Source organism: Balaenoptera borealis, assembly GCF_965194805.1.
Source record: "Balaenoptera borealis genome assembly, chromosome: 17".
Classification (NCBI taxonomy): domain Eukaryota; kingdom Metazoa; phylum Chordata; class Mammalia; order Artiodactyla; family Balaenopteridae; genus Balaenoptera; species Balaenoptera borealis.
Window position 1 is genome coordinate 71,612,692 of NC_138876.1, and position 13,916 is coordinate 71,626,607.

General features: G+C 39.1%; 2 protein-coding genes and 2 long non-coding RNA genes across 7 annotated transcripts in view; 3 read left to right on the forward strand and 1 right to left on the reverse strand.

The window, feature by feature from the left end:
- Positions 1-13,916, forward strand: part of LOC309615376 — a 515,886-nt gene that overhangs the window by 317,891 nt on the left and 184,079 nt on the right. The window lies entirely within an intron of this gene.
- CRH (corticotropin releasing hormone) overlaps positions 1-13,916 on the forward strand; it is a 435,535-nt gene that overhangs the window by 285,456 nt on the left and 136,163 nt on the right. The window lies entirely within an intron of this gene.
- Positions 1-13,916, forward strand: part of LOC309615364 — a 226,510-nt gene that overhangs the window by 66,817 nt on the left and 145,777 nt on the right. The gene's annotated exons all lie outside the window — the stretch shown is intronic.
- DNAJC5B (DnaJ heat shock protein family (Hsp40) member C5 beta) overlaps positions 1-13,916 on the reverse strand; it is a 59,993-nt gene that overhangs the window by 16,435 nt on the left and 29,642 nt on the right. The window contains exons 2-3 of one of the 2 annotated variants that reach the window (XM_082364865.1): positions 8,275-8,488; positions 4,835-5,006 (exon numbers count right to left, since the gene is read on the reverse strand). In XM_082364865.1, the coding sequence (XP_082220991.1) occupies positions 4,835-5,006; positions 8,275-8,488 (386 nt within the window). Of the gene's footprint in view, positions 1-1,369; positions 5,007-8,274; positions 8,489-13,916 lie in introns of those variants that run through there. The other variant, XM_082364864.1, reaches the window with a different exon arrangement.

Here is a 13,916-nt window from a genome sequence, read left to right on the forward strand (position 1 = left end):
CTAGAGCTCCATTCACCATTATCCACAGGGTGCTGGGAGGTGCTGTGCCAGATGCTGTGCTGGTGTCAAGATTCCTCCCTTCTAGGGTTCTCCTTCCCCATAATCTCCCACCCCTAACTCCTCCTCATTCTTTACGTTTTCAGCTTTAAATGTCACCTCCTCTGGGAAGCTGTCCTCACCTGCATCCGGGTCAGGCCCGCCTAGCGTTCACTGTCACAGCCTCGTTGCTTCTCCTTTGGCAGACTTATCATACCTGTAAGTTAGCTAGCTCATTGTGTGACTATTTGTTGAGTACTTGTCTTCCCATCTCCTCTGCGATACTGTAAGGTCCAAGACAGCAGGGACCGCGTCTTTCTTTTCTCTAGCCCCTAGTGTAGTGTCGGGCAAATATTAAGTGCTCAATGAATGTTTTCTGTGAAAAGACTGTCTTGATAAACCTGTCTAGTAAATTTGCTCACTGAACCTTAGCAGGCAAAATCTGAAGAAACCTTGGGTCCACTTTGAGCAGCTTCTGGGGTAGCATTGTGAGCTGACTCACTTGTCCTGCTCTCCCGGCCCAGGGCCTTGATGGTGCTTACTTGTTATTTTCCTATAAAGAAGCAGCAAAGGGCTTTGGACTAGTTGCAAGAATTATTTTCCATGAATTATTTTTAGAAATCAGTTCCTTTTGACTGGGGGGAAGGGGATAGGAAGGAGATTGAGTGGGATTGGTGAAAAGAGGAAGGATGAATTTAATCTCTTCCTTGGTGCCCTTTTCCTGGGCAGTAAAGTGTGATGAATGCTGAACAGCAAATGTAATAAATGTCTCAATATCTTGGCTGAGAGCGAGTCTAATTACAAGCCATATGGCCTCTTCAGCTCAATGGCTGTGAATTTATTTGGGTTTCACCCAGGTGAGTAGCAAGAACAGTTAAGCAGTCAACAGATTTTTCTGTGCTCTGAATCTCACATTTTTAGATCCAAGGTCAACCCACTATAAAATCTTCTCCCTTAAATACTTTATTTCCTCTCCTTCAAAAAAGTGGGGAAATCATGACTCTGCAAGAAAATTTTAGAGTTTAACTGAAAGTTTTCAGTCCACTGCTTGCAGCTTGGAAAAAAATTGAACTTATCTCTTGTATTTTTGGTTTGCTTTGCCAGGGTATTTAGAGATAACAGGTTTCCATTTATGCTCATTTCTATACCTTCTTCCTTCCTCTCTTTTCTTTTTTCTTCATTTTTCCCTTTCTTTTCCTTCCTTCCTTCCTTCCTTCCTTCCTTCCTTCCTTCCTTCCTTCCTTCCTTCCTTCCCCTCCCTCCCTCCCTCCTTTCCCTCCTTCCTTCCTTCCTTCCTCTCTTTCTCTCTCTCTCTCTCTCTCTCACACACACACACACACACACACACACACAGTCCCAGGGAATGGTGTTCTATCTCAAGATGGTCTCTAAAGCCCTCTTGACTGGTAGAATTCTGACTTCATTGTGGCATTTATCTAACAGAGGAGTATAAGGTCTAAATGAGCTTGTTTTAAATATAACACTCAAAATTTCACAAAGCGGAACTTCTAATTTGTGAACATTTGAAAGGAAGTGAAATAACCTGGTATCTGTCACCTTTATCTTTCAAGCTTCAAATTTTCCAAGACAAAAAAGGGGGGATGGACAACCCCCCAAGACACTGTCTCTCTTCTATTTGCTCCTAATTGATTCATAAGAATAATAGAATTCCCCTGTGTTCCTAGAATGCCACTGGGATTATATTTTTATTCTGAGAAAGAGATGGGAATCAGTTTACAAGTTCTGAAATTTCCAGGGAATATTGAAGATGCCACTGTTTTGAACTTCCCTCCTTTATTTCTTAAGGGTAGAAGTTAGATTACACTCTTTCACATACTTGAAAGAGACACAGTAACCCAAGCAAATCTCTCCTCTCTACTAGCAAATCCCACCCTGTACAACTACTCTTGAACAGAAACTATGTTTCTGTGGCTTGCAGCAACTCTGTGTATAACTATTGCTCGTCATACTGGCATAGGAATGGCTTTAGAGATAACTCCTATAGCTCACTATCCCAATTTAATTGCTCAGGGGACACGAAGATCCATGCCAGACATGGTGTCACACATTATGAATGTGTCCAGTGGGCTCTGATCCTGGAAGTACTGGGTGATGGAGGGGCAACAAGGTTTGAAATGTGTAGTCAGAATTGGTCTGTGGAAAAATTCTTCCAAATTTACATCTTGTATATGAAATAAACTAGATAGGAGTTTTCTTAAATCTGACAACAATCCCTAAAAAGTTAGACAACATTATCTATAATGAGTTGTAATACTGAAACTTTTCTAATCTACCAATAATAAAAAAAAAATTTTGAAGAAACATGCTAGAGGAAGGACAATTATTTTTCTATTCTCCCTACAGGAAGTGATATTAATGAAATTATTATTAAATGAAGAGGCAATCAAAGAATATGCACCCAGAAAGCATAGGGGGAAAGTATTATAAAGGTGTGTCAGGCAGTTAATTAAACTATTGTTATTTTTCAAATTTTATGATATTTAAGATATTTATCAGTTTTTAAGCTTTGCAATTTTTTGTAATTTCTTTTTTTTGTTATAAATAAGTATTCACTTTCAGATCTAATTTTGTATTTGTAATTTTATATTCTTTTTCTCTAAAGGGACTGTCCAAATTGTGTAAGTTTCTGGCCCTTGAAAACCTTGATTAACTCTGCATAGGAGCTTTTAAATATTTAGTAATAGGATAGAGCTTTTCCTTTTGGTTAAGACTAATAGTAACACAGTCAAATGGGTTCGTGACTTACTAAGTCTGGAATCTGACCTCTGCAATGGAATTGGTAGCTCTGGGGTGTCAGAACTGAGAACAGTGAGCGGCACGTAGATTTATCACCAGCGACTCTGCAGGAAGGAAATCTGGGTGTAATTTGGCACTGAGTATGAATTTCTGTTCCAGAAAAGAAATCTTCTGCAAAGAAGGTCTGCTGAAATGCCCTGGTGGAGCTTTTATCTAATTTAAAAAAGGAAAGACTTTGAGGCTTTTCAGAAAAGTGTGGCAGACTGGATTTGAGGTATCTAGGTTCAGTTCACCTAGTTTTGGTTCCCGCACTATAAAGGAAAAGTTAAGATAAGCTTGACACAGTGGGTGACGATGGCAGTACTCTCTTGTCTAACTGCCCCTTCCTATCCTCTGTCAGTGACTGGACTGGGTTGATGGCTATTATGGGAGATCCTATGAACAATGGGCCCAGCGACCCCTGACATGATCTAATAACAGTTTATCTCCCTCAAAAGAGCAGATGAGACGAATGCACTGGGCTCATCATTCTTAAGCAACTTATGCCGAAGTCACTGGCTCTTCCCTGAAGAAGAGTTTGTACGTGTGTATCTCTGTTTAACCCATTTACGAGTAATACAGCTTGCTTGCTCTTTTTGGGGTGTGTGCCCTGTTAGAAGATTTGTCATTTTATATCCCAAATAAAGCAAAAGAAAGTTGTAATTATATTTCACCATGGGCCTCCAATTTGGCTCCAGGGGCAGTAATAAAAAATGGTGAGAGCAAACCCCCTGTTTGCCAGACTGGCCACCCAGTGGTCCCCATGGGAAGGAATGACAGCTTGCAGGAAAATCCCTTCTGTCCTCTCTGATCTCCCAATCCTAAAATGGTCTGAGACTAAGTACAATTCACATGATTGAAGACTCCTTTCTTTAAGCTGGACTCAGGGTGGGTAATAACTGGATATTACTTAGCATCACATTTGATAGGGAATTGAAAGTATCTGGAAGCCTTTAAACAGTCTCTCCTCTGTCTAATGTCATGGAATTTCTGCTTCATTGTGATCAAAAGAATCAGAGTACAGTACACAGAAGTGCACCATGCCTAATTTCCGCAGTTCTGACAGCAGTGGGTCACTGGCTGAATTGTTTATTTGGCTGTCCAGGCTTCTTTGTGACTTAGCGATAAAGTCTATTATCCAGAATAACGATGCATTCTGCAGGAGAAAATGACAGTAGGATTATGGCTGCAAGACAGAAAGGATGATGGCAGGTTTGACTCCAGTTTGTTTAAACAAAGGCATTTCCCAGAGAATATGAAGTATTCCTGATGATGTGAATTCTGTGAGATTGTTGTCTTTCTTTATATTTTTTCTTTATCATTGCTGGGTCTAGTGAACTTGAAGAATCAAGTAATCTATCATGGCCATGCACACACATTGATAGACATGTGCAGATGGTTTAGCAGAGCAGACAGTCCCGTTTATATCGGACAGTATTCTTGATGCTGGTTTGAGGCTAGCTCTGAATGTGTGGTTTGGGAAGGAAGCTGCATTTCTGGGGAAGAAAGACTACCCTCCCCCAGTTTTACCCAAAACTCATTATCAAGTAATCAAAAAGAAGAAAAGTCAAGGGTTGTTGACTTCTCTTGATGTCCATTCCCTTCTATCTAAATAGAGATCCTAAAGTAACAGGCTGAAATGCTTTTCCTGGGAGAAATTTCTACCTTGGTTCTCCTACCCCTGGGCACTCCCACCCAAACCTCCCTGAACCCACAGTTCACTCTTTTGTAACGCGACTGTGAATTGTACTAGCTTTGCTTTGTGATCAGCATATTTCATGACTTCTTTCTGACAGTGTCAGGTTCTGCTTTTCTCTGTGGCTGGTAAAGGTAACTGTCCTTTCATCCTCTCCAAAAGAGGTACCAAAGGTGAAAGTCTATGGCATTCCCCCCATTTGGTTGTTGTACCTCTCTCACTTTAGTGATAGCCATCACCATGGGGCCCGGTGCTTGGCCAGGCCTATGAAGAGACACCCCCTACTCTGTTCTCATCTTACTGTACCTTTTTCTATGTCAGTCTTGATCTGCTCCTCAAGATCCTCTGGGGACACATAGAAGTCCTCTTCTGGCATCGATGATTTAGGCCGGCAGCGTCCACAGCAGCAGTTGCAACAGCAGCACAGACAGCAGCAAAAATAGCAGCCGGTCAAGAGGCCAATGATGACAAACAAAGTCTAGGGGAAACAGAGGCAAAGCAAAACAGGGGTGAGGGGTAGTGGGGGGTGTAGGAGACCCCAGAAATCAAGTGTGTACCCATGTACCTCCAGAGACCTGAAGGCACCACAGTTCACCCTCGTCCTTATTCCATGGAGGACTATCTTTTTAGTTTCCTTGGAAACAAATTCCTCATAAAGTTTTACCTAACAAGTTAAGCCAGGAACAAGTGACTTGCAGCCAAAGTAATGAAGCATGACATTTTCTTCTTTATTCTCTAAGCCATGGTGATCATTATTAAGAGCAGAGCAGACAAACCAACAAACATAACCTCTACAGGTCACATGAGCTAACCCAGGGCACTGAATCATTCTCACCAAGAAGAGCTAGGGATAGCTAGTCCTGACACCACCACGTTCCGCTCAGTCACCAGGTCCTGCAGTCTCTCTCCTCACCATCTCTGCCCCCTCCCCATTGTCTCTCTCCTGATTGGAAGGGCTTTAGAATGGATCCCCTTATCTCTGCTCTGGACACTTCAGTAGCCTCCTAGCTGACCTACCTGCTTCCACTCCTGCCTCTAGCCCACTCTGCACATTGCTGCTGGAGCTTTCTGGCATGTTCTCTTGACCCCATGCAGCGACTCTCCTGCCTCTTAGAAAAGGCTGGAGCTCCTTATTAATGGTCATCTGGCCTCTTCCGGTGCCTTCCCTGCACCAGCATGGCCCTGTTCCTGCCATCCTTGCAGAGCTTTGCTCTCCCTATGGATTCATCTGCCTAGACACCCACTGTCCCATTCCCTAGTCATCTAGCAAATACCCACTCCGTGTTTAAGATTATCTCAAAGATCCTCTGTCTGACATCTTTCCTGATCCCCACCTCCTCCAGAACAATTACTCCCTCCTTTGTGCCCCAACTGTACTCCATACAAATGTCTACCATAGTCTTGTTTTGTTGACACTTTAAGACAGTGATTAGTTTATAATTCTGTCTCAGACTGTGAGCTTCTTCAAGGCTAAACTATATGTTAGTTGTCTTTCAATCCCTCCTCTGCCTAAGGATTTAGTACCTGGAGTGTGGTCGACAGTAAATGCCTACTGAATTAATGAATGTATTAATTGATTAGCAGATAAACAAATGATTTGTTCCTCCTAGTGAACAGCACCCGGATTTCCCCACGAGCATATAAAAGGTTTCCTCACTAAGTTCGCCATAACTAAAGATTAAACTCTCCCAACCCAATTTGAAGTGAAAAAAGCCCATTATTGTTAATTGAGCAAAATAAGTTTGTGATTTTATTAAAAATATGTTATTTGAAATAGTGATTTTATACACCCTCACACCTATAATCTCTTTGCTATGGATTCTCTACATTTTCAGAGTCATAAATTTCTTAAATTATTCTGAAAAGTACAAAAAAACTTCCTCCTCACCAACTGCCTCTAAGACCCTCCTGTGCAGTGTTCCTGAGCCAGTGCCCCAACAAGCACCCCCTTTTTTTTTTTTTTTACCTACTTTTGACCTTTCTTGCTTTCACTATTCCATTCCCATATTTTTTCTCCTCTCTGAAAATTTCCTTTAATACATGTATTGTTTTGTTCTTTAATTATTCCAACTAGATTACTTGCCTGTTGCAGAAATAACCTTGCGTTATGCTTGAAGCACTCAGTGCAGTACAAGGCATAAGTAGGTGTCCATTGTTTTTAAAATATTTTCAGATTGGTACACTGATTCGTACATGTAATGCATGCTTAATACATGATCACTATGTGCCAGGCCACTCTAAAGGGCACTGGGCAATTAGGCTTTGGCACGAGCAGAAGGGGAAGGTAGATTTCTTTGTAGCCTTATTTTTAAAGAGCCACATCAGGAATTATTTTATGTATATCTCTTACACTACTGAACAGCTTCTGCTTGCCTATATGAATTTTGATCAATTTTGTCAACTTCCTGGGCAAGGAAATCTATTCTCCTTTTTATGCAGGTAGGCCCCAATAGGCAGTCAGGTGCTAGTGTGTAAATTATCTAGAACTCCAGATGTACCTTCCCATGGAAACAGTGTCATACCTGGGGGTTAGGTTCCCACAGAAACCTGTATTTTACATAAACATTCAAACTATCATCATAAATGACATTGACAATATGTACACTCTCATTCTAAGTTCCAAATCCTCTAGGCAGAAACTTATCTCCCTCCCAAGTCTTCAATGATAAAGAAAGGAGGTTTCAGTGGGAATCCCAGTTATCCCCAAGAAAAGGAATTCTGAGGACTGCAGAAGGCAAATGAGGCTTTAGGCTGCAGACTCTCTCTCCCCATGCCTATGAACAAAAACATATTCTCTCTCGTCCTGCGTATATAAAACTATTCAATTTAGCAAGATTTATTTTAGTGGAAGAAAGTAGCAATCAGAGTACTACTGAACATGACACCTGCCTCTGGAGATCTGCTGTTTCTTTATTAATTACAACTCATATGAATGTGAGTTCATATGATTTCACAAAATGTGTGAACTGTGAACTTACTACATGTATGTGAACTGTCCAGAAAAGATGCAGATGGACTATATATGATTCATATGTAAATATACTTTTATCAGAAGATAAGGATATTAATACTCATAAACAAATATAAAACTATCACCAAGCATGCATATACTAGGGATTCTTAGGAAATCACACAAAATTTACTGTCAAAAGTCAATTCCAGTTGCACTAAGTCCTTAAAGATGTTGCCTTTTTCTTGACTAGATATCCTTTTTCTCTCTCTCTCTCCAACTCAGTGTGCTCCACTATTTACTTCTTACCTTTTTCCCCTCATTTCCTTCTCCACTACTTCACAGCAGGCTCCGTGTGAACCTATGACCTAATTACCATGTATTCTCCGCAGTATTGTGTTTGCTGATGTAGCCTATGCTATAGATAGGAAAGTACATGGCTAAATTTGTCCCATAATAATTTTTAAACAGTTGTCACACTAATAAATTATTTTAGGTTTCCAGCAATGAGTCAGTTCTTAATTTGTCATTATGTGGGTAGGGAGGGCAGTCAGAATTAACCTGAAGCTTCAAATTCAAATATAATTAATGTCTAGAAGTATTTTAAGTCCTGCTGCATTTTATAATTATTTGGTGAGCTAAAGCAAAAATGATCCTTAAATAACAGCTCCTTTTATCTGTAAGAGTTTAGTAACATAGTAAGGTTAGACTTTCTTTGAGATGGAGTCTAAAAGAGTGAATAATATCATGATCTTCTAAGAAATTGTTTTCAAGAGAAACAAAAAATCCGATTCACCTTTGCCCACCAGCTTGACAGCACAAAGTAGGTGTTAACATTTTCGTCTCCAAATTGCTCGGCCACATAGAGTCCCAGTGATCCGTACTTGTTGTATATGTTTCTTTTTGATGTGTCGGTAAGTATCGTGTGGGCCTTGTTGATTTCTTTAAACTTCTCAGCAGCACCTGGATCACCTGGGTTCTTGTCTGGATGGTGTTTCAAGGCCAATTTTCTTTTAAAATTTAAAAAAAAGGTGAGGAAAAGTGTTACTTGACAGGTATTACAATGACATTTTGGAAGGGCATTATTCATTTGTACATCTTTTATACATGTAAATACCATGAAATGTTACATTTCATAATAATGTTGATTTAACTAAGCAAGTTTCCATTAAACGTTGCCTCGTGTTTCTAATGTGCAGGCACAATAGTATTGTTTTTCCCCTCACATCCTCAAAGGAATTCTCAATAGCTGCATAGCTGTTGAGTCTGAGACATTTTGCTATTGGCAAATATGTGAAGTTTATTTTTACCTGGAAGCTCATCAGTAGCCCACCTCAACATGCAGAGGCCATTAAGAGTTCCAGCAACAGGACCAGTTTATACCACAATTTCATTTAGAACTGGAAGACTTTTCCAGAATTAACAAAACTTCACACCACATATTCTAAAAGTTAAACTCAACTGTCAAAAAAAAAAAGATCTCTGATTTATACACCCTTGAATAAATATTATGACCCTTTCACAATATTTTCACAAATCCTAACTCCCTTTTGTTTTTATGGACAAATACCGTGACTTACCTTGTATTCAAATGTGTATCTGACCTCTTTTCAAATAGGTCTTCCCACTTCAAATAATCTGTAGAAATTTACTTGTGAGTACAAGGCCCTCTCTCCTCTGTGGATCATAAAGCAATTCCAGAAGGGTATGAGTGTGTGTTGTGTTGCAGTTTGTGAGTATTGGGGGCAGGGGGGTGATTTGTGAGTATTCTTTATTCTTCAGTTATAATCAAGTATTAAAAATGTAAAATGGATGTAAGAACTGAGCTATGATAATCAGGCTCTGGCTAGGGGCTCTTTCCCTCACTTCCTTCCACAGACAGATTTAAATTGATGAAAGCCGTGTTCAATATTGAGTCTAGTAATTTTTCCTCTACAAAGTCAATTAATTTTAAAACTCTCTACTGGAAATTCCACATGACTTATTCTCCCTGCTGTGCCTATTATAGGTATATGTAGGAATGCACCTTAAGCTTTTGTTTATTTTATCGGTTTAGATTAAATTGCTTCATTTTAAAGCAATAATAAAAGGCCATAAGTAGAGCAAAAAAATAAAGTATATCTTATAAGCCAATCTGTACAATAAACTGAAAAAAAATCACACCTATTTTAGGAATTAAAGCATTGCTGGTTAGGAAGTAGGTGAATAATTAAGCAGTTTAACATCAGAATGCTTAAAAAGTACCAAAATATTTAAAAGCATAAATCATAGTGTATAATACATTCTAACTCTGAACTCAGAATAAACAAAAAGAATAAAACAATAATAGTTCACTTTAAATTTGTTTAATCAAACATTTTTCATTCTTTTTTTTTTTTTTTTTTTTTAAGTTTTTGGCTGCACCCCACGGCATGTGGGATCTTAGTTCCCTGACCAGGGATCGAACCCATGCCTCCTGCATTGGAAGGCAAAGTCTTAACCACTGGACCACTGGGGAAGTCCCTATCCTTATTTTTTGAGAGATGTTTGGGGTATCTATAAATTCTTATTGGAGACATTTTTTTATGTGCAGAATTTATGATAAAATCTTCTAATAGCACTAAATGCCAATTTTGTCATTTTAAAAAACTTTTATAATGTTTACTACATGCCAGCACTATTGTAAGCCTGTTATAAATATTAATTCATTAATCTTCACTGCAGCTCTATGAGACTGGTATTATAATAATCCCATTTTACAGTTAGGAAATTTAGCCACTGAGAGGTTAAGTAACTTGTCCAACATCATACAGCTAACAATTAGAACCAGGCTTTGAACACAGGCAATCTGACCCTGAGCATTATGCTGCCTCCTACATATTTTTAAATTAAAAAAGTAAGACATTGCAAGGACTTTGGCTTCTGGTCTAGGTGATGTGGGAAGCCCCTGGAGTGTTTTGAGAAGAAAAGTGGTATGATCTGACTTTAGTTTAGAAGGATCACTCAGTCTTGGAGAGGACAAAGGCAAAAGCAGGAGACTCTTTTAGGGGAAGTTCATGGTGGTACTGGATGGACCAGTGTGGTAGTGGATGATTAGTTGGAAGTGGTTGGATTCTGGTACACTTTGAGGGCTAGCTGATGGATTGGGTGTGGGATGTGAAAGAAAAAGAGGAATGAGGGATGGCACCGAAGTTTTGGCTTGAGCAACTGGAATTTTGGAGTTACTATTTAAAGAGTTGGCAAGAGATTTTTTTTGGTAGTAGGAAATGATTTGCTAGGATTCAAAGATCAATTTTGAACACCTGTGAGATGCATATTAGACTTACAAGTGTGACGGAGGTAGAGAGATATATGAGCCTGAGTTCAAATGAGAGTTACTCTGGGAGATGTACATTTGGGAGTTCTCATCAGGTAGATGGTATTTAGAGCCATGGAACTTGAAAAGATTCCCAAGTGAGTTGGATCCAACATAAGTCCAAGGGCTGAGCTTTGGGAAGGAAGAACTACAGAGGAGATGAAGAAAGAAAGACCAGTGATGCAGAAGGAAAAATCCGGAGAATATGGGGTGATGGGATCCAAGTGAATAAAGTATTTCAAGGAAGAGGGTGGTCACCTGTGTCAAGTACTATTGACAGGTCATGGACAATAACAACTAAGAAGTGATCACTGGGTTTAGTGTTATAGAAGTCTTTGGTGACCTTGACATGTGCACACACATACACACATAACACATATACACATGCATATATGCATATACACACACAGACAATTGTATATATGTCTTTATATAGGGAAAATAAAGCAGAAAAATAAGTAGAAATAAAGAGAAAAATGAAAGGTTATAACCATGCTTAACTGTGATTATAGCTGGGATTATAGGTGATTCTTTGTTTATTCTCGTTATAAAAAAATATACATACTACTTGTGCACTTTCCTTCCCTAAGTATTTTTAAGCTCCAGTTAAAAATTTTAGGCTCCTTTAATAACTGAAAGTTTAGAGTTTGTTCCCTTAAATGACCCATTACCAAATTAGAGGGGGGGAGGAAGGAAGGAAGAAGTCCTCAAACTTTAATAATACAACAATCATTATCAGAAAGCCTCAAGTGGATTCTTTAAGCACATTAATTTTAATGGCTCAATATTCCTGGAATTCTCACTCTGTGCCCTGGAATACAATTGCAGCATTTTCCCCTACCAGTTCCAGAGATCATGTCCAGGCCAACCAAATGCAAAGGCTCTTACTTCTGCCCTGAAAGAAAAAAATCCCTGGAAAATGCCTCTTTACATATATTTCTTTATTTCTAGGGTTCAGTTGTAGACTGATGCACACTACCCAAGACTTATCCAGAGAAACGTGTCATTTTAAGCTGCTTGGATCTTTGTCAGCTTTCAAGGGCAGATGCACTCAACTATTTATCACATTCCTCTAACAATGGAGCTGGCAAATTCAGAGGGCTGGAGCACCTCCATTTGTAACACATCCAATTCCTGGTAATCAGCAGCATTCTGACTCCTCTTGGCAGATGCCCTTGGCTCTGAGGAATCCTCAGGAAATATGGCTAGCAGAGGCAGCTGCCAGAGTTACACAGTTGCTCAAGGAGGTAGTTGATCGATGACTCACCCCCTTGGTGTTGTCTGTACAGCAGGAAGACACGTATGGAATTTAGGGTGAAAGGAGAGTTGCTTGGAGTACATTTAAAGATAACATTGCCTATTCACTTTAAAGATCTTTCTTATAATTTCTCATTTTATACTTAAAAGTGATGTGATGTTCAACCAGAACATGAGCCTTTAATTTCAAATCTCTGTATACTCTTAGTCACTGTTAATCTGTTATGGCTATAACTAATATTAGAAATAGCATCAATACCTGTAATTTCCACTTCAAAATCCAATAACAGCTTTCAACTGAGTGGCAGATAGGATCAACGTGGATTTATAGTTGTAATTACCAAAGGCTCCTAAGATCTACCTATTTTGAGGCAGTGGAATAATTCTAAGAATTGTAATGCCCAGTCCTCTTCCTCACACTATCTAACACTCAGGTGAGATCTACCTACTACTCTCTACCAGTCTGTGAGTCACCTAAGACCCAATTCTGACCATGTTGCCCCAGCTCAAGACCAAATCTATCTCCATGGGGTTGGAATGTCAGAGGAGACCTTCTTGTTTGGAAAAGCTGGCCCTGAGCCTCAGGGAACTAAGTTCCACCATGACATAGCTGTATCTGTAGCTGCCTTTCCCCACTCTACACATTTTTAGCTGCCTTCTCCAATTACCTTTTGTTGCTTCCTATTTCAAAGATTTCCCCATTGCTGTGTGACTTTCTGCTAAACTCCCTCAGCCACAAAGTTTATTGCCCCTTCCATGTCCCAGAAGAAAGCTACCTGCTACCTAAAATGAAAGAGTAGAAGAGGGAGGGTGACGCACTTCCTATATCCTAGAACCGATAAAAGTGCCCTCATGGCAGAGGCGGCAGCATCAACAGCAAAGGGAGCAAAAAAAAAAAAAAAGAAAAAAGAAAAAATCTGAGCTCATATTAGATATAGACTATTATTTCTAGGAAAAAAACCTGACTATAATGGGAAGAAGACTGGTGGTAGATAGGAAAACGAACTGCTATAAACCAGAGTTTTCAGGTGAAAACAAACCCTAGACTAGTAACCCTACGTGTTTGGCAAGTATTGGAACTATGGAACTTAATAGTATGTCTTCATAGTAGAAGTTCAGTGGAACTCTTGTGCCCTCTTGGACTCAGGCAACACCCAAGTGAAAGTATAAGAAACCAGTATATGAGTTCCAATGCACATCTCCCAGACATTTGGTATTGACAGACATTTTAATGTTTGACGGTCTGGTAGTTTGTGTGTGTGTGTGTGTGTATATATGTATCCCTTTGTGGTTTAATTTGCATTCTCCTAATTACTAATGAGGCTGATATATATGTCATTTGGATATCCTCTATTTAAGTGTATGTTGGTCTTTCACCAGTTTTTAGTTTCATGTTTAAAATGAATTTGTAGGATTTAAAATATATCTATAGTATTCTATATATGAATTCTTTGTCAGTTTATGTATAGCATATGTATTCTTTGTTTCTAAGGCTTTTTTGTTGTTGTTAGTTTCCTTATGGAATCTTTTGGAGAACAGAAATTCTTTTTTTAACTTTTAAAAAAAAATTTATTGGAATATAGTTGACTTACAAAGTTGTGTTTGTTTCAGGTGAACAGCAAAGTGATTCAGTTATACGTATACATATATTCATTCTTTTTCAGATTATTTTCTCATATAGGTTATCACAGAATATTGAGTAGAGTTCCTTGTGCTATACAGTAGGTCCTTGCTGGTTATCCACCTTATATGCAGTAGTGTGTGTATATTAATCCCAAGCTCCTGATTTATCCCTCCTGCCTATGTTTCCCCTTTGGTAACCGTAAGTTTGTTTTCAATATTGGTAG